Source organism: Gilbertella persicaria (genome assembly GCF_025201335.1).
Source record: "Gilbertella persicaria strain CBS 190.32 chromosome Unknown B0P05scaffold_13, whole genome shotgun sequence".
Taxonomy (NCBI): domain Eukaryota; kingdom Fungi; phylum Mucoromycota; class Mucoromycetes; order Mucorales; family Choanephoraceae; genus Gilbertella; species Gilbertella persicaria.
This window is the reverse complement of record NW_026251974.1, coordinates 309,766-333,607: the sequence shown is the minus strand read 5'-3', so window position 1 is coordinate 333,607 and position 23,842 is coordinate 309,766. Positions and strand designations below refer to the sequence as shown.

Sequence of the window (23,842 nt, the reverse complement as noted above, 5' to 3'; positions counted from 1 at the left end):
AGAGAAAGAAAGAAAGAGTTTTTTTTCTAACCCCGGGGTGTTAAATAAACATGCAAGTCATTTCTATACGCGTTTCTTGTTTCTTTTTTTTTATAACAGAAAACAATATGGCCAGTGTAAAGTATTGTTAGATACCTTATACTCATAACTGACTTTTCTGTTGTTAGCGTCAACAACAGCTAGAGAAAGCACAACAACTTATGGAGTTTGCTCAGTTGAGGTAAAACGATATAAAAAAAAAACGAAGGATGTATTTATTCTATTTCTAGTGAAAAGGATAGCATAAGGCTATTAAAGGCTTCCAACTGGGATATCAACTTTGCACTAAACAACCTCTATGAAAGACAGTTCGCTCAACAAACCAACAATACACAACCAACAAAAAATTATACCCAACAAATTAAAGCTATCTTTGATAAATATAAAGGTAAATAATTATTTTTATGCAGGTTAATCATGCTCACTACTTTAGACAATGAAAAACCTGATACGATTAATGTGGATGGAACAATGGAATTATGTCAGGATCTCGATATTGAGCCTACACAACTTGAATTCTTATTGCTTTCGCAGCAATTAGGCTCAGAAAGAATGGGCGAATTCCAAAGAGAAGCATTTATTCGAGGCTGCCTTACGCTCCAAGTAGATTCGATTGATAAATTAAAGAACGAATTAAACATTACATTAAAGCAACGGTTTGAAACACAAGAGGGATTCAGAAAGGTTTATAACTATGCTTTTTTGATTGGTAGACAAACAGGTCAAAAAAGTTTATGTAAGTCTTGATTTGTCTTGACATTGACTTATATGTCTCAGCCTTGGAAGCTGCTATAGAACTATGGCGATTGCTGTTGACTGGGAAATATAGTTTATTAGAAGATTGGATCCATTTTTTGCAGGCAAGTGGTTTAGTATTAGACTATACAACTCACAGTAAAATAGGAAAAGCACAGAAAAGCTATTTCTCGCGATACTTGGAATCTGGTATGGGGATTTTCAAGAGAATTATTTGCGCTTACCTATTCTATATAGTTTTTGGACTTTGCTGATCAGACAGAAATAGACTTGGAGCATTATGATTCAGAAGGTGCATGGCCTATTTTAATTGATGAGGTAAATAGAGTAATAAATCATTTGTTTATTGATAGACATGAATAGTTTGTAGAATACAAGAAACAACAATGATTATCCAAAAGTGCTTTCACCAGCATATCTAGTTTTATATGAGTTTTATAAACACTCGTAAGGAGATACTTGCGAAATGTATAAATAACCATCTTGATCTTTGTATTTTTCATACACACTGCCCATGGTGTCTACATTTATTAATGTTTTCTAAACCTAAACGCTTTATTTTACCTGAGGCAATGGGCAGTACAGTGTTATTGATGAAAACAAATAATGCTTGATCATGACCAATGTTTGTCTTTTGTCGAATGACAAATACAAATTGTCCCAATGTAAAGTCTTTTGGGACAAGGAATTTTCTTTTTTCATCAGTGGTACATGGTTGTTATGTGCTCTCACAAATAACGGGGATACGATCTGCAAACTTTGCTTTAATACGAGCAGCTTCTTTCGTTCTACGGTCTTTCACAACTTTTATTATAGATGAACATATACAATTAAAGTGCTTACCAAATGGAATTTCGTGTTTATAATTCATATTTTTAGAATGAAAGGAGAAAAGGAAGAGAGAGAGAGAGAGAGAGAGAGAGAGAGAGAGAGAGAGAGAGAGAGAGAGAGAGAGAGAGAGAGAGAGAGAGAGAGAGAGAGAGAGAGAGAGAGAGAATTGATTTATTTTATTATTCTATGTGATCATTGTCAAAAATCCTTTGTATTCTGGGTAAAATAGCTCTTCTCCATTGATCTTTGCATGCTTTTCCAGATCGACCTACTTCTAGACCAACGGCTGCCCAGTCAAACGAAGTCATATCAGACAGTCCTTTATGGTTCACAACCGCATTTAACAAAAGAGTTCTCATTTCTGCAGTCCAACGAGGTTTTTCTTTTCCATTCTTGCTGGCTTTATAGGAATCAGGACTGTTTTGAATTGGAAAAGTTGTTTCCATCAAATCTTCTTCTTCAAAGGATTTAATAGACTTTGGGGTATCTTGGGCTATGTTTTGTTGATAAATATGATATTTATTGATTGTATATTTTTGAGAAAGTGTCGGTAAACGAGCCATGCGAAGGCGGTCGTAAAATGAATCTGATAAAGCTTGTTGGGAATGATAATGGTTATGGTGAGAATGTTGGTTAATGCATTGATGATGATGTATGAAGCAGTGACGAAGTTGATAAGATGAATGCTTAGTTGAAGGAGATAAAGAAGGTTCCATGGGACTATGATCATGCCGAGACATATGAGACGGTTGTTGGATAGGAGCCAATGCCATCGTAGGGATACTTGTTGAATTATGTGCAAGAACTTGTCGGATAGGCTCAAGCCGAGTTTTATTCAATGGCATCTTTTGTTCCGGAAAAGTCGAAAACAAAAGTATGTTTGAGTCTTGGTTTTCAAATGGACTAGTGACAGAAGAAGGTGTGGTCATGCCATAATTGTGTTGTGGGGTATTTCTTGATTCGGGTGATATACAATATTCTCTCAAGTCAGCAAGTCCTTGGGCAGCATCATGTTCAGCCTGACTAGGTGGTGTAAGAAGCATTTGAATATTTAGTGATTATAGTAAATACAAATGAAACAAAAACATGAAGGGAAAAGAAAAATTAAGTTTCTTTTATAGACAAAAAAATAAAATAAAATGGTGCTTTGTCTTTATCAGGAAAAAAAAAAGAGAAAGAAATAAACACATGTTTTATCTGTCCAGAGATATAGATGAATGAACTTATCTCATTAATTGTCTTGAAAAAAATATGCAATCCTGATCTGTATAATGAAAAAGACTTCATTATCTATTACATGAAATTTAAGCATGTTTATTCTTTGTTTGGACATAAATTGTTCCATTATTAACTTTTTTGTCAAGCGTTTCTTTTATAGGTATAAGTCTAAGCAGTTGAAGAAACATTGCTAGTAAGCCGCATTATGTTGTATGTCAGACAGACTGTCATGATAAACATGCCATACAATGCCAGCAGGACAGAGCTAATCTTGGCAGAATTCCACTGATCATTTTCATGAATCTTGTAATAGAAGAGGCCAGGTAAAATAAACGAAATTGTTGTAGATCCTGTTGATCCCACAAAGGATAAGACCTTAAGAGAATGGAAAGAATAATGAAATTTAGTTCCGAGCTATACATCGATGTTTTGCTTACCAAATCTAGTTCTGTGATAGTGATGGCTACTAAATAACTTGCTATTAGTATAGTGGTTGTCATTGCGAAATATTTGAAAGCAGAAGGTGGCGGTGGTGACGACAATGGCGATGCTTTGAGGCCTTTGGAAGGCGATAGAAGAGTAAGGACTTTATCTAAAGAAGCACGGCAAGGATGCGCTTGAAGGGGATAGCTAAAAATGCATGATATTACCATTGCAAGGCGTCCTCCTGCAACAAAGTAACTGGGAGGATCTATATGGCTTGAGTAATTTGTATACATAAAGTTTTACATACATTCCATAATAATATTGCCTCGAACCTGTTTACCAAAGCTCAAATAGCCTAAAATGGCAATGGCTTCATATACAAAAGCTGAACCTCCGATAGAAGTAGCAATAACCTTATTGATTGCTTGTTTGCTATTATCTTTTAATTCATTATATACAGAAAAAATCTAGAATTCCAACATTTTAGGGCTCATCTCCTATTTTCTCCTCCTTTTCTTTTTGCAGATTACTTACATTTTGATGGCATGTAAAGGCAAACACAAACACAGGCAAATGACCAAGAATGCTCGCACTAAAACTGACCAATTCAACATCTTCCTTTTGTGGTAATGGGTAATTAGGAGAAACGTAATGGTACAAGACAATGACGCATAGGTAAATGACAGCCACCAGGGCTACCAAACTGGTATATTTCAATGAGTCCAGCTTTTTTAAGAAACTTAATGGCAAAATCAAAACCAACACGAATAGCGTGATCCAAAAACGTCGATCTGTCAAAAAATAAGCTGTGTGGGCATGATTTGAGAGTGAATCAATCACTTGAGGCATTAAATCACCGATAATGATCAGATAAGATACAGCAACACCAAAACATTTGATGGCAATGGCCAAATCAAAAAATACGGCTATTTTGGGCCATGTCAATTTAGAGATAGCAAAAAAAGATGCATTTCGACCTTCTGTGCGTGCTGCACATCTAGATAAAAAATAAAGACCGGTGCCTGACATGAGGGCCGAAAACCCGATCAGGAAAATTCCAGGTAAAATACCTACTGAAGCCATGGCGGAAGGCTGATAAAAAAAATTTACATAAGAAAACAACTTCAGCATATTTATCATATTACCATGGCGAGCATGCCTGTTCCTAAAATCGTATTTGCTAAGTTGATAATACAACTGATAGGGGTTGCGGTGGCGTGTTGTTCATAGTCTTGAACATAGATGGTAGTAGGTTGAACAAAAGGTGATGTAGAAGAGACCGAATCTTGAAGGAGAGGTTGACGATCTTGTTGAGGCACAAGCTCTAATCCAGGGTCATACTCTAGTGGTTGATATTCACTAGTAGTCATGATTTTACAAGAAAGAAAAGAGAGAGAAAAAAAGAAGGGAGTAAAAGAACAGCGAAGACAGAATCGCTCCGCTTAAACATGGTGATCAGTTTTAAGCTATACAGTGCGGCTAATAAATTTTGTCTGTTTTGCAATTTATTCATACCAGAAATATGGTAATGCTCTCAAAGAACAGGGACAAGCTGTCTTATGTGTATAAAAGAGGCTGAAAGTCAATAAGCCTTCTATCTTCGCATTCAAAAGGCTCTATGATGTTTCAGACAGACTTACGGGTTTAATGAGGGCTACAATAGGAATGATAATGACTTAGATTAAACAACGACCAAAAGAACAATTGAATTGCACCATAGGTGATGAAGCATTATGCATTTAGAAATGAAAGATTTCGGCCAAATTTTCGCTCAAATATGAAAGAAAAACGTAACTGATTTTTGAAGGTAAAGGCCATGTTAAATTCGACATACATCTTGTCGCAAGTGCTTTTGGTTTAAGAGAACACCTTGACAGGATAAATAACTGTCAATATAGAAAAAAAAACAAAGCTTACGTAGCCTGTGTACCGAGATCCTTACACTTTTCTCAACTTTTTCAGAGTAACAAGATTTACTATATCAGTTTTATTTGAATAAGAATTAAATAGTAATAAGAGTATATTTACAGATTGTGAAATCATAATGTTAATGTATCGAGAAGTCTATAAAGTCTTTTTCAATCTATCAACAGGATATCTCTTTGCGAGATAAGAATGGACTGGGCCAAGTACTACAAGCTTTTCATAAGCAAGGGCAGCAATCATATTTCCAACACAAAGGCCCCAAAGCTTCCAACGGAAATCAGCGGGCATAATGTTATGACCAAGAGGTGTATTATAAGGCTCAATGTAAGTAGGTGGAGGAGTATAACCAAGTTGTGTCAAGACTCCCTTTGTACCACAGTTGAATCTACAAGAAAGTTCAGTGTCAATGAAACAAAATAAGAAAAGGCTTACCTAAACAAGCAACCAAAACGATTGGGACCAGCTAATGTCCAGTAAGAAACAATGGCAATATAAAGCAGCCATAAAAAGACAAGAGCATAATTTCTCCAGAAGGCCTTACGGAACTTATAGCCGAAATTGAAAGCAGCTGCATTGTTAATGAATTGGAAGAGAGTGACAAGGGCAAGGACTTCTGCTTCGTAGTTATCAGCCAACAGCCACCACTTGGAAATATCAACAGCAGAAGCATCAAATTCATGACAACGGAACCATGCTTGCTTGAACAGCATAACAAAGGCACCAATTAAGAAAAGCCAGTTAATAGCCACAATACCCATAGCAGATGAAAGGGTTTGAGGACCAAGCAAACGAGCAGTAGGACGTTGACCTTCAAGACGCTTAGCGGCATGAGATTGAGAGACAGCCCAAGTCAATAAGACAGTAATAAGGACATCAATAGCAATCCAGACGTTTTGACTCATGGTGATAGAGAAATAGAAAGTAAAGATTTTGAGCATCATCATGACTTGACCATACATTACCAAGTACTTGTAATTAGTAATGGAGGTAGCAAGAGCACCACGACCTTGACGAATCAATTCAACGCAAGAACGAACACTACGGTTACTGGTGCTGAAAGGAGACACAATAGAGGCTTCTGCATCAGACATAGCAATACCAACATGAGCAGCACGAAGAGCACCACAATCATTACCACCATCACCAGTCATAGCAGTAATACCATATTCCATGTGAAGTTGCACACATTGAACCTTGCCTGAGGGAGTCATACGAGCAAACACACGGGTGTTTAAAAGATACTTTCGAATCAAATCATTTTCACAGAGCCAGTCAAATGCTTTACCAGTAACAGCCAGTTCATAGGATGTATGAAATCGATTTAGCATAACTTCGTCAACATTAACGTCAGAGAAAGTTTCAGGTTCGTCAACGTCTGTCCATACAAGACGATTCAGGGTCTTATCAAAGTCACCAAGCAGGACGCGAGCACCATCTTGCACCATTTTACACTGTCTAGCAATGTAGACACCAGTCAAGGCAGTATCACCAGTAATCATAATAGTACGAGTATCGCCACGCTTTAATTCCAAAATGTTTTCAGTCGTATCTTCTTTCAATTGATTTTTGAAGATGATCAAACCACAAAAGTTAATGTTCTCTTCCATTTGATCACGACTCCAGTTGCGGAAGCTTTCAAGTCCACCAATTTGTTCGAGATCTATTTCCCGATGAGCTAAAGAAAGTACATAACATCCTTGGCGAGCTAAACCTGCAGTAGCAGCGTCGTAATCCTTAGGAATTGAATCAGGGTTACATAGGTCCTTGATCTTTTCGTAGGCACCTTTGACAAAGATATGAACCTTGTTGGTATGAGCATCAAGTACAGCTACAGACATGGACATTCTAGCATGGACAAATTCGAAACGCTTTAATACGTGAACAGGTGCACCTATTTGACCGGGCTTCTCCATAGGTGGAGTCAATGTGTCAACATATTCTTCTTTTTCAGGCTCATCATGTAATTTCCATTTAGATGAGCGGAACATTTCAATATCAACAGGGTTACCAATAAACTGGCCGTTTAATGTTGTAACAGCATGACAAGTGGCAATACCGATTTGCATTAAACGAGGAATGTCTTCAACAGCATCGATATGGGCATCAAATTCAGGTTCAACTTGTTTGGCTCTTTGTTCAACAATGGAATTAATGTTAGCAATAGGCTTGGCACCAAAGAATTCAAGGCCCTCTTTCGTCAATGTGCCAGTCTTATCAAAGCAGAAGAGTTGAACTAATATAGAAAATACGGTTAGTACATCACTTTTTATAAAATGACGACTTACCTTTGCCTGCCATCAAAATACGAGGAAGGTCAACACAAAAGATGTTCTTCTTACGCAAACGACCAGCTGCAACAGACTGACCAACCACAAGGCCAGCAGGAAGCAAAGGAGAAACCAATTGACAGATAGCGAACATAGCATAAAACCAAGCACTGGTACCGCTGGTATAAAGCCAGATAGCCAAACCAAGCATGATCAAACCACAGCAAAGCAAGATTAAAATCACAATCTTGATTTGTTCATCGAAAATAAATGAAACACGGGTAGGAAACAAGATCTTCTTGACCAATTCACCCTTATCAGTAGCAGTACCTGTCTTTAATACCAATGCAGTAACTGGAGTGTCATGCTCAGTACGTTGTGCTTGAGAGATCGTAGTACCAGAGAAAATAGTATGAATTTTACCAGAGCCCATACTATCATAAGGAGTAGGATCATTGCTGCGAACAGGGAACTTACGAATAGGCAAGGGTTCACCAGTCAATGAACTTTCATCGGCAACAATGTTACCTGTCAAAACAATAGCATCACAAGGAGCAGTCTTTCCTTCCACAACCTCAAATACATCACCTGGAACCAAGTCAGAAGTAGAAACTTCTCTCCATTGACCATCACGCAAAATGTTAATGTTGTCTGTGAATTCGGCCATCTTCTTGATACGATGCTCAGATTTGAGACGAACAAAAACTTTAACCATAGCAGATACAAGAATGACAGCAGTGTCGGCAATACCAACTTGCCAATAAGCAAAGTAATAGAACAACCAAAGTGCAGTGAGTTGATAGATGTAAAAGAATGAAGAAAACTCACGAAGAATGGCCATAGCAATATTGGGTACATAGACCTCAATAAAGTTAGGGCCAACAAGTTCCTCACGATCCAAGGCTTCCTCAGAAGTCAAACCATCTGTCAATTGAGCAAATTCAGCATTTGTTTCACCGAGATTGAATTGGTGAGGTTTGAACATTTGTGTTTCAGGATGATAGACATAACGAGTACATTGGTATATAAAATACTTAGTTCCAGTACCAGTCTTTTGCAAAGGAGCAGTAGCAACAACAACATCGAGGCCAAACATGCGTTTACCGATGGATTCAAGGCGACGAACAAAAGCCATAATCTTATCATCATCTTCGAGGAAAATAATAGAGGGTTCTTTGCGTTCAACTTGAACATATTGTCCTTGATAATAAGCGCATTGAATACGGAAAAAGTTGGGAAGACGGGATTTAAAGATAGTAAGCGAGGCAAGCCAGATGAAAAATATATACCACATAGCAATAAAAGTACTAGACTGAACAACAGCAGAGCCACGGAAAAACAAGTAGTTTTGATAATAGTCATAAACCAATAAAATCATGTAGGCAAACATCCCGATCGTTTGCAAAAAGTACACGACGCAAACGAACAAACCAAAATAATCACGTTTGTAAGCCTTGATAACCATATCTTCTTGATCCGATATATAAGAGGAAGCATCGGAATCAGAGCGACGGTTGCTTTGACTATCCAAACCCTCTTTCTTTTCATCCACATTGTTGTAATCATCGTGCTTGGTTTCACTCACTTTTTGGAAATAAGTTTTGATCACCTTCTCTCTAAGCTTTTTATACAAAGTCCAAGCGACAAGGAAGAAGACACAAGAGCCATAGAACACATAAAGGGCAATAAAGACAGGTTCAGCAAATGTCAATTCACCATAGTCTGGAGTAGGACAAGAACCCCACATGACGGATGCTGGATTAGGATTCCAGCTTTCAATGTTTGAGAGACCAAGGTAGTTGGAGCAAGCAGCTTCAGTTTGTTCAGTCTTGTCGGAAGCGTTAAAGTTCTCAATATTGACTCGAGCGGCATCAAGACATTGGTAGATTAAACCACCTTCAAGAGAAGGAGCACCAGGACAGGAACATTTGGAAGTAATTCCAGTTGGACAAGAATCACGGCAGGTACCGTCAACACAATATGTCTGGCCAGCAGAGCATGAAGGACGCACAGATTCAGGACATTGGGAAATATCTCTGACACAAAGTGCAGGACAGGGATATGCATTGTAAGTAGGTAAAGGGCATTGGTTGCCATTTACATCATAACCATTTACTAAAAACGACATTGTGAACATCCCAACACATCCATAAAATAAATCTTACCTGTATTCCATGCTGGAGTTGCGCTCACAATAGGCAACAGAGCAATGAGGCAAGTTAAAAAATACTTGTGGATCATAAGTTTATGGGAAGTCTCTTTACGAATTATTTTATTATTTCTCCGGTAGTAGGATTAAATATAAAGACAAAGATTAGAGAGAGAGAGAGAAAACAATGATAAAAAGAGAAAACATGATTTAGTCTAGATGGCACTGGCTATATAATCCTTGATCGAAAAACTGGATCTATCTGGCCTTCAATCCTGATGGTACACCAATTGCCTTAAAGAAGACATATTGTTCCTTGAGCAAATATATAAACACCGCAAGTCGGTAAAGAAGTGTTTCGAGAAAAAACATGACTAAACTTGGAGAAACTCCGTCGGTGAGATCGGAAAAGAAGTATTCCCACTATGTCCCAGATGGTTGACAATCGAGATAATATAAAAATAAGAATATACCTTTACGGAATATATAAGTCGAGCTAGTCTTTAAACTGTTCGCGAAACTTGGACCGTTCAACGAGTATGTCACGCCATTGATAAAAAAAAAATTGTACATAGAACTGTTGTCAGATACGGAGTTTTGGCTTTGACGTCATGGCCATTTTGTTTGTGTTCAAAGATTGGAATCACAAGCAAGACTAAGATCCAATCAAGATCTTCATTGGCCACAGTTGTTCCAAATCGCTTTCATTTTTCAGGAAGGGAAAAAAGGGAATAATGGTTTTAATCCCAGGTGATATTAATGGCGTGAATACCCACGCCCTTATCCAAATTATTCAGGCACCTATCATTCGTATTGACTCGTCTAATAACAAAGTAGACACGGCATCACGATGCATGCTGTCCTCCATTACTTAACGCTACAAAAAGAAAACTGTCAAAAAAACAACAGTAACTAGAGTCAAATGCAAATAGAATTTTGAGCGTGATAGAATTAGGTTTAATTTTTATGCTGTCATGATGCTTGCCCTGAATACAATGACTTTTTTAGTACAATAAATCTACACACATACATATTTTACTCATATAGAACTTGGTATGTCTCAAATTCATAACAATTGTTTCTTTCATCATCAGTAATAAAAAAAAAAAAGAAGAATTTTCTAGCGAATGCTAAAGGCCATACCTGATTAAATCTCAGTAACAATTTCTGCTTTCTGACTAGTTCATAATGGGTTAGGCCGCTTCTCATTGTTTAAAGTTGCTGCATTTCAATTACCAGGTACTACAAAAATCAGAGTCTCTTGCAGAAAAAAAGAAAGTGGGCTTTCAGTTGAAAAAATAAAAAAAAAAGCCATGTGGCCTCAAGCATTTGGTGTCAAACTAATTTGAGACGTTGTATTAACAAATAAGCTTAACGAATTTAAAGTTAAAATAGACAGCTTAAGCTATTGAAATAAGACATGTAGTACATATATTTAAGCTTAGTAAATTAAGCAATCTAATTTAAGAATGAAAAAGCCTAGCTATAGCAAAATTCAGCACATATCAACTATAATAAAAAGACATTGTTAACTCCTTTCTAAAACTTATATCTTCAAGTTAACTGCATAATCTCTAACTTGGGCTGCTTCAAACCCCTTGTGTATCAAATGGGAAACGAAATAAATGATCCTTGTTCACTTAACAAATAAGCGGGTACCTTGATTTAAGCTTTGCTTATATGAATTTAGTACATGGGGCAGTGTCACAAATTTGATAGGAATTATTTGCATTTAATCAGACTACATGCAAAAGCTACATATATACATATATATATTTGAAAAATAGCATTTTGTAGGGACATTACTCAAAGCTATTTCTTCTTTCTCCAAAACTTCTCTTGTCCTTTTATTTGATGGTGTAAAGAAGGGTGAGATCAAAGTTCTTTGAGAAGGTGATCTAGGTAGACTAATAAAGGACTGGTGAGAGGTACTAAAATCTGACACAATAAACTGTCTATTTTCCTTGTATGCGGCCAGTTTGATTTCATTACTCAGTTTAATCATATTATTACATCATAAGTAAAAGTGTCATGAAGTGCTTCTGAAATCATCCAGTCCCATAAGGTCCTTTGAGATATATAAAGAGCTGATGTATTGTAAATTCATAATGTCTTTAAACCGGAAAATTTGTGCCAAATATCCTTACTTGCCTTTCCAGTTCATGTATAAGATACTGCTTGTTGTTTTGTTAGTGATGTTATGAATGTTGCCCAAGATACACCCGTATTCTTTGATTGTTGTTGTATAAAAAGGCTGTCATTAGCACTAAGAAGTTTATACTCTATAGCACATAATTTAATATTGATTTGACTGTGGTTGGTTTCTGTTATCGAAGCAATTCTACGGTCACTATTTTCTTCATTTTCATCCAAGATCTGTATAAATGATGTAGCTGTGCTGAACTTTTCACCATCATAGGCTTTTACAGTTTCATCTTCTAGTAAAATATCGAGAATGTTGGCGAACTTTCTGACATAGGTGCCTTCTGCTAAATCGTTTTCTTCTTTGGTCCAGGTCTTGAAGTCGTAAATCAATGATACAGCTATGCACAGATTCTTGTAATCTTCTGAGTCTTTGTCTTCCTCAAGCTGTTTCTTTTTATTTAAGTACACTACTGCTAAGCTTTTGGAACATTGCTCTAATATAGGTAGATGGGTGCCACAAAGATTGGTGTAATACTCCATGATACATAGGACACCAAGTAGATTTCAGCTCCAATGCACGCTTGACGCATTGCATCAATGTAGGTGTATTGTACTAAGTCATTCTTTGTATTACTTGGTGCCTGAATGCCTACATTAGGATCTTTGGACGTCAAGTTATGTAAAAAACGGGAAAGGTTTTGTGATATATATTCGTGATAATAGAATGCTAAATAAACAAATAAAAAAAGAGCAATACTAAAAAGTCAAGTTTTTATTATTATTATTATTCGTGAGTGTGCATAGTGCTTTTTGTAGTCAGTTAGCTCACAAATGGCGAATGACATGTCAAAAAGAAAGAACAATCGGCCAAATAAACTGAATAAGACTCTTTTTTTATATGTATTTGATATTCAATAAATAGACAAGGAGCAATTCAAGTTGTAATGTCGTCCACGTATTTTTTTTTTTTGATTACTTAAAAAGTACTTGAACTTGAGAATACCTACACCAAGTTTGGAGCATTATGTTCTTTTTTTTTTTTGCAATAGTGTAGACATTCGATGTTTGCAAAGTGACAATATTTACCGCTTTCACTGTATCTAAACTGTCAAGTAAAATCTAAGTAATTTCCTTATCCATGAACACAAAAAGCAGGACACAGATCCTTTTCTCTTTTGAACCTACTAAACAGCTTAGAAGATAAGTCTGTTTTAAATGCATACAAAAAATAAAAGAGGAAGCTCCTCTCTTTAACTTAAAGTAAAAGCTATCATCTTTATTGTCTCAGCACCCTTTTTTTTTAAGCACATTGAGGTGTACCAGAATAAGGACAACATGGATCAAGTTCATCTTTGATAGAAAAAAAAAAGGAAGAAATTATAAGTACTGATTTTTCTTTTTAACACTTACTGATGAAAACACATTTGGTGGGACAAGCAGCTGGACATGGTTTCATAGCCACACGAGGACAAGGGCGTTTTAAGCATTCAGAAACAGGACAGGAAGGGCGATTAGCATAAGGGCAAGGCTGATCCATGGGATAGATACAATTGGTAGGACAACGAGCAGGACTGTCAAATACAGTGAGTCTTTTTTTTTTTTTGGCTTACTTGTTCTTACCATGGAATAATGACAGCAGGACAAATGATAGGTTCAGGAGCAGGAATCAAAGGTTGAGAACCATTATGAAGCGCCACATTATCTTCTTGACGGGGTAAAAGAACAGCAGCGCTTGCGACCGTAACAAAGATAGCTGCCAACAATGTCAATTTCATTTTTTTAATAGACAACCAAAGAGAAAAAACGATCAGGAGTGAATAGGAGCATTTATATATTGTTTTGTTCTTCTCCTCCCCCTTTTTTTTTTCTATAGAGAACGTATGTAAATGCTTAGTTCACTTTTGAACCCTTTATGCTTATACTTTACATTTTTTTCTTTAGACCTTTTTTAGGGTGTTCGGCTATCCAATGTTTTTTTTATTATTATTTTACAGTCTACAAGAAATTGACACCAAAACCAAATTGAAGTTTGGGTTGAGGCAAATCAGTGGCATTGTATTTCAAAGGTATACAATAATTAGCTTCAACACGAGCAACGGGATGATGAAAGATCAGACCGAAGCCAACAGAAGTACGAGGTGTTTCACTCAAATGCTTTATGGTATCGCCTAAAGGAACACCTTGCGTATGTGTAGCTAAACTACCGGCATTAGCAAAGGCATGCAACTTAACATGATCCACATTAGGCAAACGAGCAATCAAACTAGCTCCTGCAGCCCAATAAGCTTCACCGCCAACGGCATCATTGCCTTCTCTTTCGCCAATGCCGCCCATCTTGAAACCTCGAACGCTTAAGGGACCGCCTAAGTAGAAACGATCTGAGACCGTCAATGCTTGTTTATCGCCCACAGAAGAAATCAAACCAGCGCGAATAGAGGTACTAAAGACAACATGCTCGTTCAAAGGTTGATGAACAGAGGCGTTCAATTCATGCTTGACGAATTGAGCATCGCCTTGGTCACCGAGTCCTGCTAATTCTTGGAAAATACCGAGATAATGACCTTGAGTAGGAAGAATCAAGTTGTCACGTCGATCACGAACAAACGAGTGGAAAACAGAGTGTTTCTTGTTATCGCCTGACTGCGTGCGAACACTAAGAACATATTAATCTTCATTCCAGTCTGGTGATTGACTTACAAACTAGAAGCGTGAGACAAAGCCAATACATCACGGTGTGTAATAGCATAAGCAACTTCATGTCGACCATAGCTTGACAATCCCTTGAATCGAACACCTGTAGCTTTGGTTGTCTCTTTGAATGCATTGATTTGAGAATGGTCACGAATGGATCCATTGATAAACACACCCACTTTAGTATTGGCATTGCCGCGGAAAGGTGTTTCAAAAGCACCCTATACTCGTCTCAATATCCAATGACTCTTTTTTTTTTGGGGGGGACTTACTTCAACAGCAGCTCTTGTACGATTACCAAATGCAAAACTAGCCAATAGAGATTCAGCACCACCAAACACATTTCTTAAACCAACACCACCGTTCTAAGCAAGACATCAACAGGTGAATATCCTCTCATGAGCTCCTGTTTACTTACGAGTTCTGCTTGATTGTTACCAACATTGATATTGGTTTGAAACAATCCTTTATCTTTTTCTTTTAAATGAAGTGTGACATCCACTGTATCGGCAGTTTCATGGTTTGTGTCGAGGTAAATTTTGATTTCCTCGAAAACGTCATGGTTCTGTAGCTGACTAGCAACTGCTTGTACTTGACGCATCACTTCTTCTGTTGTATTGGCAGTGAAGATAGTACCAGTGACACTGTTGAGGAAAGAGTGACGTGTAGCGTTGGTACCCAAGATACGCAACGTATTGACGCGAAGAGGAGCTTCTGCAGGTACGTTCTATTATGTGTACAGATATATAAATATTATGGTTTATTTACTCTAATAATGGTCATACTTTAGGAAGTGGTGTAGACATATTATGCAATTCACAAAATATAAAAAGAAAAAAGAGAAAAAAAATTATTTCAGTGGGGAAAATGCATTTTTTTTTTTTACTGCCCCCTTGCTTTACACAACAACACCTCCGCTTAAATCTCGCTCAAGATTTGAATCTGCTTCACTAGGATGAGTAACTAATTGATCTGCATAACCTTCTTGTTCAGAATATCGCATCTTTTTAGACATAGTAGGTGTAGAAATACTAATGAAATAAGTTGATGTCACCTTGATGTCTTTTTTTTTTTTTTTTTTTTTTTTTTTTTTTTTTTTTTTTTTACCTGTTATGTCTTTTTAATAAACCTCTCATGTCTATTATCAGACTGTGTCTTCTTGCTTTAAACATCTTGACTTCATCTATTAAGATGGCCTTCATATCTTCCAAAGTATGTGTAGGAGATTCGAATGAGAAATCCACACTAATATCATGCGAGGGTTCATCCAGTGGATCATGAAAGAGTTCAACATAAGGATGTTCAAGTGCTGTATGAGCATCAATACGAGCCATTGGATCTAATGTCAATAGTTTCTCTAGCAAATCAAGAGCTAAACATAAAAACAAACAAACAAACAAACATCAATACCATTCTTTGTTGATTATTGTTACCTTGTGAACTCGCATTGGGATATAGTTTTTGAGTTGGTATTTTAGTGAATATGGCCAAACTTTTAATGTATGTTTGTGCCTGAATATGATATAAGCATGGCTGAAATCCTAAAGAACTTACGCGTTCACTTCCAATACGATTTAGAGTAGCATCATCTGGTGTACCCAATATATATAAGATTTGATTCAACTGATCGACAACTAGTAAAAATAGCATAAGCCCTTATTTAAGCCATTAAAGGGATACTTACAGTCTCTTCCTTTAAACAGTGGTTTACTGCCTAATAATTCTGCAAAAATACATCCCAAAGACCACATATCAACTAAACATGTCAGACGCTATTGTTTCTTTATTTTATTTTACTTACTTGCTTTTGTATAATTCTTAAAGGAAAGCATGATTTCAGGTGCTCGATACCATCTTGTAGCTACATATTCAGTCATAAACCCTGTATCTCCCTGTCCACTATCCACATAACCACGGGCTAATCCAAAATCACAAATCTAAAGTTATCTGTTTAATCAAACAAGGGTCCTTTTCTGCTTGCCTTTAATTCACATTTGGCATTCACTAGCAAATTCGATGGTTTTAAATCCCGATGTAATACCTATTATGTAGTCCAATCAATCACACAATATGGTTATCATATCTACTTGCATTAGCACTATGAATGTATTTTAATCCACAACAGGCTTGATAAATAAAACTTTGACAGTGTTCATCAGTCAATGGTTGTCCTGAACGAATGATTTGATGTAAATCTGCTTCCATTAGTTCTTGATACAAATACAGTTCATTGAAATCTTCATAGTCTACGATGTCCATATCTAACAAACGAACAATCTAAACCATTGATACATGTCGACTCTTGTTTCTTTACATTTTTATGTCCATTAAAATGTTGAAGTAATTTGAGTTCTCTTAAGGCTCTTTTGGTCAATATGGGTCGCTCAAATAATTTATGGATCTATGCCGTATCAATTTGATATCAAACCATCAAAATGTTACCTTTTTAATAGCACATTTCTGTCCATTCTGTGTATTCAGAACAGCACTATTCTCTCTTTTTTTAATTGAATAACATGGCCATGACTTATATTTACCAAACTGTGCCATAAGCACCTTGCCCAATAGCTTTAACAAGTGTATATTTTTCGTCTATTATAAAAGTCTGATGACAACAATCTATTGCATGGTATCCCATCGTCAAGATGAACAAAAAAAAAAAAAAAAAAAAAAAAAAAAAAAAATAGAAAATTTATTTATTTTAATTCCAGGCAATGATTTCTCTAAATGTAAAGGATATACGCTTCTCTCTATGAATCACTTGATCTTGTATTGTCTCTATCAGATCTTTGGATATACTATGCTTGTATTTATATCTTGCATCCTCTGTCAAGATAGCCACAGATCTTCTTGCTATACACTCTATTAGATCAGATAGCAAACTATTTCCTTACGTAATAGAATAGGCACATGTGTATCTTCTAGTTCAAATGTCATGATACAATCTGATAATAAAGATAAAGAGAGAATAACAGGTCCAAACAAAGCAGGTGCATCTAATCAGATCAATCAATATCATATTTTTATAAAACATATATATATATATTTAGATATGTACCTATATGTGGCATAATGCCTTGTCCTGGATTGTATTCATTCACTAATAAATGATTGGGTCGATTTGGCATCCATGCATGTTGCATAATACGGTCGACTAAACATTGACTAAATTCAGGCAAAGGACCATACTCTTCAAGAACTTTTCTGTTTCTAGATAAGCGTTCATATAGACACACATGATACCATTTACCTATATCGATAACTGAATAAATGACCATATTGTTGTGTTCTTCTTTTTAATTCTGGATTTGGTCTAAAAGGGGAATTTAATCCTTTTTGATATATTTTATGCATGTTACCCTATGCCTAAACCAGACCATGGTTGTTGATTGACTGCTTTGACCAATGTTTCTTCTTCTTGTTCAGTAACACATTCACAAACAACAAATAGCCCGGGAACTTGATGACTGTAGTCTATTGTATACATAGTTTACAAAAAAAAAAAAGAAAAAAAGGGAAAAAAGAAAGAGTCACAAAAGAAGGGTAATTTTCTTTTTTTTTTTTTTTGTTCTCTTTTTCTTTCGTGTATCAATATGCCAAAATATTACTGTGGTAAGTATGAACGAAAGGTCTTATAGAAGTATTATTAAACACAAAACTATAGAATACTGTGATATTTTCTTGACACACGATAGCTGTAAATATCTAACATCTATTGAACATGAAAGCTCATCTTTTTTTTTAATGTAGCATCTGTTCGAAAAGCTCATAATGCAGGCAAAAACCATATTCTCAATGTACGCAATTACTATGCAGGTAAAACAAAAAAGAACAAAAGAAGAGCGCGTTATTCATAGGGTATATCCTATAGAAATAAGTCATGATAAAGCACAGGCAATTATTGATGAGATCACAAGAGCATATGATGTTGCTGAAGCAGGTAAGATGTCATCATAAGAGAGAGTATGTGTTATCAACGCGTAGTATAGTATTACCTCCTCAGTATGCTGGATATCCTCAACCTCCTTATGGTGCACCATGTAAGTAGAATTGTTCTTTTTTTTTTTTTGTTTTGTAACATGTTTGTAGTCCCACCTCCATTTGGCGGTAGACCTCCACCTCCTCACATGATGGCTCGACCTGGTTTTCCGCCACCCTTTCCACCACCACCAGGCCAATTTATGCCACCACCACCTGGATTTAGACCTCCCCCTCCTCCTCCCCCGTCTCAACAACCACAAAGACCACCTCCACCTTCTAATACAGCTCCACCTGGATTCTACCCACCTGGTGCTCAACCTCCCCCTCCTCCTCCACCTTCTTCTTAATCATAATCATAATAAAAAAAAGAGAAAAAAGGGGAATCATGTAGATATAAAAAGAAGGATGATGTAAGCCACGTGTGTGTGTGTGTATATATATATACGCCTATTTTTTATTTTATTTTTTATTTTTTCTTTCTTCGTCAACATAATGGGTGTACTCTTCTCAAAAGAAAAGGTAAGAAAAGTGTATTCAACACGAACTAACCGAGTTAGAATGACTCAAAAAACTTTGAACAAGTTCTTTCAAGACTCGATGCCGATATTCAAAAAGCAGAAAGTCATTTAACACAACTCAAAATAAAACAGAGAAAAACGAGTTTCATGTGGATTATTTATTCGTTGGTGATCTGGACTGTCTGTGTCTTGTATTTGTTTTATCAGTGTGTAGATAATAAACAAGAAAACAGCACACAGGATGTGTTGTTGGCTGCTTTGCCTGTCATTGGTTTACCTGTCGTGTAAGTAGTAGAATACGAGTATGGGAGGGGGTTGTATGTAACTGTTATTTAGTATCTATCATGTACGTCGATTGTTGGTTTGGTGGTATGAATCAAGACAGAAAAAAGAAGAACTTCATTTGGCCCAGTTGCGTAAAGAACAAAAGGATAAATTGGAAGATTTGAAAAAGAAGACAAGTTATTATACAACACAATCCTTATTGGAAAAATACGATGAGGCACAAAAGAAGAAAAAAGAAGAATTAGCAAGACAACAACAACAACAACAACAACAACAAAGAAAGCCTGTCTCTATGCCCATGAGACCTCAGCCACCATTACTTCCACAACAACAACAACAACAACAACAAATGCAAAGAATGCAACAACCTATTTTACCTCCACCTCGTACTGAACCTCAATGGTATGATCGTATTGTCGATGCTTTAGTAGGGGATGTGGGTCCCGAGACTAAATATGCTTTGATTTGTAATCACTGTTTTGCTCATAATGGACTTGTGATGAAAGAAGAATTTGATACGATTCGTAAGAACCAAAAAAAAAAAAAAAAAAAAAAAAAAAAGGCTTATCTGATCTTGTCCTAGAATATGTGTGTCCTCATTGTAAACAATTTAATCCTTCCCGTCAATCCAAAATGATTCCCCAACAAGAGAAGAAAGAAGCAGTAGAAGAAGAGAAAAAGGATGTTATTGAAAAACAAGATAGTATAGAAGAAGAAAGTGATGAAAAAGTACTTGAAAAGATAAAGGCTGAATATTTACAAGACAATGATCCACCTACAATTGCATCCCGTGTTCGACAAAGACATACAACAACAAATAAAGACTAGTGACATTGAATTGATTTATCACCCGTAAGTCTACCTTGTCCAAACACAAAATGTCCAAAACCTGCTCCTAACACAGTTGCTATCATTAAATAGCCATTGTATGTCATAAACACCAACATAAGCCAGAAACTGATAGCTACCAAGAGAGCATATATGCTTGATTGAATAAATCGTCTTTTACTGGATAACCTACATATATAAAGAATTAGATGTGTTATGATACATAAGCTTACTTGTTGTGTTGTTGATAAGCATGAACAAGGGATCTTTGTTCACCTACTGCTACTTCTTCTTCTTCTCTTTCTTGTGTATTACGATGTAAAAGATATTCTGCCTCTTTCCATTGTTGATCTAATCTGATTGAATAGACGCGCATCCATTCATAAGCAGCCCCAATCAAAAAGATGGCAAGACAAGATAAGAACATAGTAAATGGACCTGAGATATGCCACCAACGAAATACAACACACGTATTTTCTACTTGCCAATTAAACAACATCTATACAGACACTAAGCCACTGCTTATATACCCACATATATACACATATAACATACATTCATACTACAAGTAGCTGGCATATCATGGTGTCCAGAATGATCCTCCATTTTAGAATGTAATGAAAAAGAAAAGAAATAAATAAATAAATAAAAAAATAGTATGCGTTATTTATGCTATTCCAATTAAAACACAGTTTAACTCATGAAGAACAACTCCGTCTTATGTTTGCATCAAATGACACTATTTTCTTCAAGTGATCGAAAGAGGCATGATAAATAACCGAGTACTCGAACTAGATCGATTTACTGACAACATTGTCCGGACTGTATTCGATTCAAAAGTCAAAGTCATGTCGAGAATAATTGACTTTGGTGTAAACTATGATTGAAAGCACGCATGCAACACACATTAGACGAAACATGTCTATATCCTATGGTATACCACACATCAAGTATTGTTGATGGCTCCTATCTATTTTACTTCCCATCTGTATGTTGGCGACGACTACAGAACTATTCTGGATTTCAATGTCCTGTATGCACTTTAATAATAAAAATAAAAAACAACAACAAAGCACTTTATTCTTGAGATCTGAGACGAGCACCAGCATTGATGACCTTGACGTTCAATTGAGCAGCACGTTCCAAAAGAGCAACACGCTTCTTGGAAGAAACGTTGTGGGCAATTTCGGCAGCGTAAGTACGGTTGTGCATCAACAACAAGTTGAGTTCACGGACGTTGGAGACAACGAACTTGCGGAAACCGTTGGGCAACAAGTTACGAGTCTTCTTGGCGGAACCGTAACCAATCTTGGGCATAGGAGCTTGACCCTTGAAACGTCTACGCATGTTACAATCGATACCCTTAGGCTTTCTCCAAGATTCCTAAATGGCCAACATGTGAATCATGGGATCATGGTCAACACGATACTTACACCGACACGCATGAAGCGGTTAGATTGGTGACGCTTGAAGTTAGCAGTGCGCTTCTTGACGATGGTGTGCTTGACAGCAGGAGTGACCATTTTAAACTAAAAAAAAAAAGAGTTAACATGTCTGCTGTCATCATCTATTCCATTTGGTCCATGTTGGTCAACTCGATTTTTTTTCTGTTTTTTTGTATCAAAGGTTTGTGTATCGTTGTTGTTCATGGATGGATGAATAGGATAGAGAAAGAGATCAACTTACTCAAAGATCTAATGGATGGATGCAAAGAGAAGGGGAAAAATGAGAATTGGCTGATTTCCTTCACTTCAATTCTCAGCAGCCATCATGCGTATGTGTCTGTGTGGATGTTTCTCACTGCTTAAAAAAAACACTGTCGGAGATTAAATTCGCCATGAGACAGAAAAAAAAAAAATCGAATTCAGGTACGGTTGCTATGGTAATGATGCATCCATCAAACTAATGGCACACATGTGTGTTGTAGTTTGACTGATTTATGCTTGTCTAATGATAGACTTGCTTATGCAGTGTATATCGATATATCTCTTACGCAATGAGACTTTCTTCTGTTCTATTTATATCTTTTTGGTGCTTTGTATTAGATAAAAGGCATTGTCAATCGTATAAAAAGATACCATTGAATTGGCAAGTATGATCAAAAGCCATCTAAAGAACAATAAGCATACATTTATTTTTTTGTAATAGCATTCAATCTCCGTAGAATGCATCTCTTTTACACTAGGGCATTTTTTTTTTATATGAGTAATTCTATTTATACCATCTACAGATGATATATGCATATCAGTTATTTTTTTTCCTGAGATTATTTTATAGATAAAATACGCCTATCTTCATTTCCTTTTTTTTTTTTTTTTTTTTTTTTTTACTTTATTCTCACCATGGTAGTTAATTCAATTCCTATTGTTGACTTTGCCAACTTCAAAACAAACCCCAAGAAAGTAGCTCAAGACGTGTTTGAAGCATGTAAATCCATCGGGTTCTTTTATATGGTTCATCATGATATTCCACAACAAGATATCGATAAAGCATTTGAATTGGTAAGCAAAAAAGAAAGTGTATATATATATATATAGAACGATGGTGCTCATACTCTGATTGAAAGAGCAAAGCCTTTTTTGACTTGCCGAAAGAAAAGAAGCGCAACTATTTAATCCAAGAGGACAATCACGGTTATTCTGAACTCTACAGTGAAACGTAACGCTATCTCTAATTTTTATTATTGGCAGAACTCATATCTCTTTCTTTTTCTGATATTAGATTGGATCCCGAGCATCAAAGACAAGGTGACCATAAAGAGTAAGTGATACAAATGAGACATAATTATATGCTTACATGGAATCAAAAAAAAAAAAAGAGGATTTAACTTTAGAAACTTCAAGAACGGTCAACCATTCGCACCTCTTCCTGATATATTTCAAGACAATGTCAAGTTTATAGAAAAGTTCTCAAAGGTATAAATTATCTACCCCCTCTCCTTCTCCCTCTCATCTCTCTCTCTCGTTATATGTAGGACTGTCATGCAACGGCACTTCAAGTACTTGAGGCGTTTGCCATCGCTCTTGAAATCTCAGACGATAAAGGAGGAAACCAATTCTTTACATCCAAACATAGCTATGAACACTCCGCTGAAATCCTCCGGTTCCTCAAATATCCACACGGAGGAGCAGCCGATTACAAAGATCCTATTCGCGCAGGCGCTCATTCGGATTATGGATCCATCACGCTCTTGTTTCAAAAAGATGTACCTGGCCTTGAAGTCCAAGCAAGTCGTGAACAATGGATTGCAGCTCCTTTGATTCCTGGTGCGATTATCGTGAACGTAGGAGACCAAATGGAACTCTGGACAAATGGACTTTTGAAATCTACAAAACATCGTGTCACTTTCTTGCCTGAACATCATCATCTTGATCGGTATTCCATACCGTTTTTTGTTCATCCAAATGATGATACGCCTCTAGTGCCTGTGCCTTCTAAACATGTGGATCAAACTCAAAAGACAACTATGAATGCAGGTGAACATTTGCGACATCGCTTAGATGCTACTTATACATATGAGAAACACTCTTAATAGAAATAAGCACATGTCTCTTTTATTGTCACATTTTCTACATGTATGTACGGACATTGAAAACGATATTTGTTTATATTTATTTTAAGTGTTGTGTATCTATGCAAAAAAATAAAAAAAAATAAGGGAAGAGGATGATAAATGACAAAAATGAAGAAATAAATGCTTTAAAAAAAAAGAGAGAGAGAGAGAGAGAGAGAGAGAGAGAGAGAGAAAGTGTGAAATAAATAGTATTTACATATATATATAT

At 36.3% G+C, this 23,842-nt stretch overlaps 14 protein-coding genes across 14 annotated transcripts; 4 read left to right on the top strand and 10 right to left on the bottom strand.

The window, feature by feature from the left end:
- The first annotated feature begins 100 nt into the window (after positions 1-100).
- On the top strand, positions 101-1,600 carry B0P05DRAFT_536147 (Cullin binding-domain-containing protein). Its single transcript, XM_051577531.1, has 6 exons — positions 101-427; positions 473-775; positions 817-899; positions 943-984; positions 1,033-1,113; positions 1,159-1,600. The coding sequence occupies exons 2-6, from the start codon at positions 511-513 to the stop codon at positions 1,183-1,185; spliced, it is 498 nt and encodes a 165-aa protein (XP_051436371.1). The 5' UTR covers positions 101-427; positions 473-510; the 3' UTR covers positions 1,186-1,600.
- Positions 1,601-1,781: 181 nt separating this feature from the next.
- Positions 1,782-2,712, bottom strand: B0P05DRAFT_536143 (uncharacterized protein). Its single transcript, XM_051577530.1, has one exon. The coding sequence runs from the start codon at positions 2,667-2,669 to the stop codon at positions 1,806-1,808; it is 864 nt and encodes a 287-aa protein (XP_051436370.1). The 5' UTR covers positions 2,670-2,712; the 3' UTR covers positions 1,782-1,805.
- A 172-nt stretch (positions 2,713-2,884) lies between these two features.
- B0P05DRAFT_536141 (transmembrane amino acid transporter protein-domain-containing protein) lies at positions 2,885-4,675 on the bottom strand. The gene is made up of 5 exons (XM_051577529.1): positions 4,416-4,675; positions 3,805-4,362; positions 3,578-3,737; positions 3,282-3,535; positions 2,885-3,219 (listed from the first exon to the last, which is right to left on the bottom strand). Exons 1-5 carry the CDS (start codon positions 4,638-4,640, stop codon positions 3,013-3,015), a joined length of 1,404 nt encoding a protein of 467 aa, XP_051436369.1. The 5' UTR covers positions 4,641-4,675; the 3' UTR covers positions 2,885-3,012.
- A 659-nt stretch (positions 4,676-5,334) lies between these two features.
- B0P05DRAFT_467364 (uncharacterized protein) lies at positions 5,335-9,704 on the bottom strand (the record flags this gene model as incomplete). The annotated part of the gene is made up of 4 exons (XM_051574378.1): positions 5,335-5,581; positions 5,629-7,429; positions 7,482-9,578; positions 9,629-9,704. The coding sequence occupies 4 exons, from the start codon at positions 9,702-9,704 to the stop codon at positions 5,335-5,337; spliced, it is 4,221 nt and encodes a 1,406-aa protein (XP_051436368.1).
- Positions 9,705-11,701: 1,997 nt separating this feature from the next.
- On the bottom strand, positions 11,702-12,480 carry B0P05DRAFT_536137 (uncharacterized protein). The gene has a single exon (XM_051577528.1). It carries the CDS (start codon positions 12,295-12,297, stop codon positions 11,773-11,775), a length of 525 nt encoding a protein of 174 aa, XP_051436367.1. The 5' UTR covers positions 12,298-12,480; the 3' UTR covers positions 11,702-11,772.
- Positions 12,481-12,756: 276 nt separating this feature from the next.
- On the bottom strand, positions 12,757-13,536 carry B0P05DRAFT_44200 (uncharacterized protein). Its single transcript, XM_051573763.1, has 4 exons — positions 13,378-13,536; positions 13,168-13,285; positions 13,078-13,107; positions 12,757-13,031 (listed from the first exon to the last, which is right to left on the bottom strand). The coding sequence occupies exons 1-4, from the start codon at positions 13,378-13,380 to the stop codon at positions 12,877-12,879; spliced, it is 306 nt and encodes a 101-aa protein (XP_051436366.1). The 5' UTR covers positions 13,381-13,536; the 3' UTR covers positions 12,757-12,876.
- On the bottom strand, positions 13,534-15,264 carry B0P05DRAFT_536131 (surface antigen-domain-containing protein). The gene is made up of 6 exons (XM_051577527.1): positions 15,234-15,264; positions 14,867-15,175; positions 14,721-14,813; positions 14,455-14,669; positions 13,685-14,410; positions 13,534-13,624 (listed from the first exon to the last, which is right to left on the bottom strand). The coding sequence occupies exons 1-5, from the start codon at positions 15,252-15,254 to the stop codon at positions 13,753-13,755; spliced, it is 1,296 nt and encodes a 431-aa protein (XP_051436365.1). The 5' UTR covers positions 15,255-15,264; the 3' UTR covers positions 13,534-13,624; positions 13,685-13,752.
- On the bottom strand, positions 15,265-17,091 carry B0P05DRAFT_536109 (CMGC/MAPK/ERK protein kinase). Its single transcript, XM_051577526.1, has 11 exons — positions 16,986-17,091; positions 16,891-16,936; positions 16,763-16,849; positions 16,540-16,725; positions 16,430-16,489; positions 16,250-16,385; positions 16,133-16,204; positions 16,003-16,082; positions 15,882-15,960; positions 15,556-15,820; positions 15,265-15,479 (listed from the first exon to the last, which is right to left on the bottom strand). Exons 1-11 carry the CDS (start codon positions 17,084-17,086, stop codon positions 15,347-15,349), a joined length of 1,245 nt encoding a protein of 414 aa, XP_051436364.1. The 5' UTR covers positions 17,087-17,091; the 3' UTR covers positions 15,265-15,346.
- Positions 17,092-17,149: 58 nt separating this feature from the next.
- Positions 17,150-17,935, bottom strand: B0P05DRAFT_467415 (uncharacterized protein; the record flags this gene model as incomplete). Its single annotated transcript, XM_051574382.1, has 5 exons — positions 17,150-17,301; positions 17,343-17,444; positions 17,507-17,652; positions 17,699-17,761; positions 17,808-17,935. 5 exons carry the CDS (start codon positions 17,933-17,935, stop codon positions 17,150-17,152), a joined length of 591 nt encoding a protein of 196 aa, XP_051436363.1.
- An 85-nt stretch (positions 17,936-18,020) lies between these two features.
- B0P05DRAFT_536102 (U1 zinc finger-domain-containing protein) lies at positions 18,021-18,832 on the top strand. Its single transcript, XM_051577525.1, has 5 exons — positions 18,021-18,060; positions 18,113-18,145; positions 18,199-18,264; positions 18,320-18,488; positions 18,538-18,832. The coding sequence occupies exons 1-4, from the start codon at positions 18,042-18,044 to the stop codon at positions 18,403-18,405; spliced, it is 204 nt and encodes a 67-aa protein (XP_051436362.1). The 5' UTR covers positions 18,021-18,041; the 3' UTR covers positions 18,406-18,488; positions 18,538-18,832.
- Positions 18,833-18,921: 89 nt separating this feature from the next.
- Positions 18,922-20,060, top strand: B0P05DRAFT_585850 (uncharacterized protein; the record flags this gene model as incomplete). Its single annotated transcript, XM_051582476.1, has 4 exons — positions 18,922-18,948; positions 18,987-19,231; positions 19,284-19,756; positions 19,816-20,060. The coding sequence occupies 4 exons, from the start codon at positions 18,922-18,924 to the stop codon at positions 20,058-20,060; spliced, it is 990 nt and encodes a 329-aa protein (XP_051436361.1).
- B0P05DRAFT_467430 (Ctr copper transporter) lies at positions 20,057-20,559 on the bottom strand (the record flags this gene model as incomplete). Its single annotated transcript, XM_051574383.1, has 2 exons — positions 20,057-20,249; positions 20,294-20,559. The coding sequence occupies 2 exons, from the start codon at positions 20,557-20,559 to the stop codon at positions 20,057-20,059; spliced, it is 459 nt and encodes a 152-aa protein (XP_051436360.1).
- Positions 20,560-20,799: 240 nt separating this feature from the next.
- B0P05DRAFT_507625 (50S ribosomal protein L32) lies at positions 20,800-21,781 on the bottom strand. Its single transcript, XM_051575554.1, has 2 exons — positions 21,494-21,781; positions 20,800-21,443 (listed from the first exon to the last, which is right to left on the bottom strand). The coding sequence occupies exons 1-2, from the start codon at positions 21,581-21,583 to the stop codon at positions 21,138-21,140; spliced, it is 396 nt and encodes a 131-aa protein (XP_051436359.1). The 5' UTR covers positions 21,584-21,781; the 3' UTR covers positions 20,800-21,137.
- Positions 21,782-22,402: 621 nt separating this feature from the next.
- Positions 22,403-23,592, top strand: B0P05DRAFT_570482 (uncharacterized protein; the record flags this gene model as incomplete). The annotated part of the gene is made up of 5 exons (XM_051581314.1): positions 22,403-22,561; positions 22,627-22,718; positions 22,782-22,820; positions 22,894-22,975; positions 23,035-23,592. The coding sequence occupies 5 exons, from the start codon at positions 22,403-22,405 to the stop codon at positions 23,590-23,592; spliced, it is 930 nt and encodes a 309-aa protein (XP_051436358.1).
- Between the last annotated feature and the right edge of the window lie 250 nt (positions 23,593-23,842).

What these genes read in the sequence shown, in the direction of transcription:
- B0P05DRAFT_536147 (XM_051577531.1), top strand. Translation starts at nt 511, where the DNA reads ATGGAATTATGTCAGGATCTCGATATTGAGCCTACACAACTTGAATTC. An exon ending in AACAGGTCAAAAAAGTTTAT is followed by an intron (nt 776 to 816) that starts GTAAGTCTTGAT and finishes TATATGTCTCAG; the next exon opens with CCTTGGAAGCTGCTATAGAA. An exon ending in ATTGGATCCATTTTTTGCAG is followed by an intron (nt 900 to 942) that starts GCAAGTGGTTTA and finishes ACAGTAAAATAG; the next exon opens with GAAAAGCACAGAAAAGCTAT.
- B0P05DRAFT_536143 (XM_051577530.1), bottom strand. Translation starts at nt 2,669, where the DNA reads ATGCTTCTTACACCACCTAGTCAGGCTGAACATGATGCTGCCCAAGGA.
- B0P05DRAFT_536141 (XM_051577529.1), bottom strand. Translation starts at nt 4,640, where the DNA reads ATGACTACTAGTGAATATCAACCACTAGAGTATGACCCTGGATTAGAG. An exon ending in GAACAGGCATGCTCGCCATG is followed by an intron (nt 4,363 to 4,415) that starts GTAATATGATAA and finishes TTTTTTTATCAG; the next exon opens with CCTTCCGCCATGGCTTCAGT. An exon ending in CCTTTACATGCCATCAAAAT is followed by an intron (nt 3,738 to 3,804) that starts GTAAGTAATCTG and finishes TTGGAATTCTAG; the next exon opens with ATTTTTTCTGTATATAATGA.
- B0P05DRAFT_536137 (XM_051577528.1), bottom strand. Translation starts at nt 12,297, where the DNA reads ATGGAGTATTACACCAATCTTTGTGGCACCCATCTACCTATATTAGAG.
- B0P05DRAFT_44200 (XM_051573763.1), bottom strand. An exon ending in CACCAAATGTGTTTTCATCA is followed by an intron (nt 13,108 to 13,167) that starts GTAAGTGTTAAA and finishes TTTCTATCAAAG; the next exon opens with ATGAACTTGATCCATGTTGT. An exon ending in TCCATGTTGTCCTTATTCTG is followed by an intron (nt 13,032 to 13,077) that starts GTACACCTCAAT and finishes GAGACAATAAAG; the next exon opens with ATGATAGCTTTTACTTTAAG.
- B0P05DRAFT_536131 (XM_051577527.1), bottom strand. Translation starts at nt 15,254, where the DNA reads ATGTCTACACCACTTCCTAAA. An exon ending in GTAACAATCAAGCAGAACTC is followed by an intron (nt 14,814 to 14,866) that starts GTAAGTAAACAG and finishes TGTCTTGCTTAG; the next exon opens with AACGGTGGTGTTGGTTTAAG. An exon ending in GTACAAGAGCTGCTGTTGAA is followed by an intron (nt 14,670 to 14,720) that starts GTAAGTCCCCCC and finishes AGACGAGTATAG; the next exon opens with GGTGCTTTTGAAACACCTTT.
- B0P05DRAFT_536109 (XM_051577526.1), bottom strand. Translation starts at nt 17,086, where the DNA reads ATGGGATACCATGCAATAGATTGTTGTCATCAGACTTTTATAATAGAC. An exon ending in AATACATTCATAGTGCTAAT is followed by an intron (nt 16,490 to 16,539) that starts GCAAGTAGATAT and finishes ACTACATAATAG; the next exon opens with GTATTACATCGGGATTTAAA. An exon ending in TTATTAAAAAGACATAACAG is followed by an intron (nt 15,480 to 15,555) that starts GTAAAAAAAAAA and finishes TTATTTCATTAG; the next exon opens with TATTTCTACACCTACTATGT.
- B0P05DRAFT_536102 (XM_051577525.1), top strand. An exon ending in TTTCTTGACACACGATAGCT is followed by an intron (nt 18,146 to 18,198) that starts GTAAATATCTAA and finishes TTTTTAATGTAG; the next exon opens with CATCTGTTCGAAAAGCTCAT. An exon ending in TGTACGCAATTACTATGCAG is followed by an intron (nt 18,265 to 18,319) that starts GTAAAACAAAAA and finishes TATATCCTATAG; the next exon opens with AAATAAGTCATGATAAAGCA.
- B0P05DRAFT_507625 (XM_051575554.1), bottom strand. Translation starts at nt 21,583, where the DNA reads ATGGTCACTCCTGCTGTCAAGCACACCATCGTCAAGAAGCGCACTGCT. An exon ending in ACCGCTTCATGCGTGTCGGT is followed by an intron (nt 21,444 to 21,493) that starts GTAAGTATCGTG and finishes TTGGCCATTTAG; the next exon opens with GAATCTTGGAGAAAGCCTAA.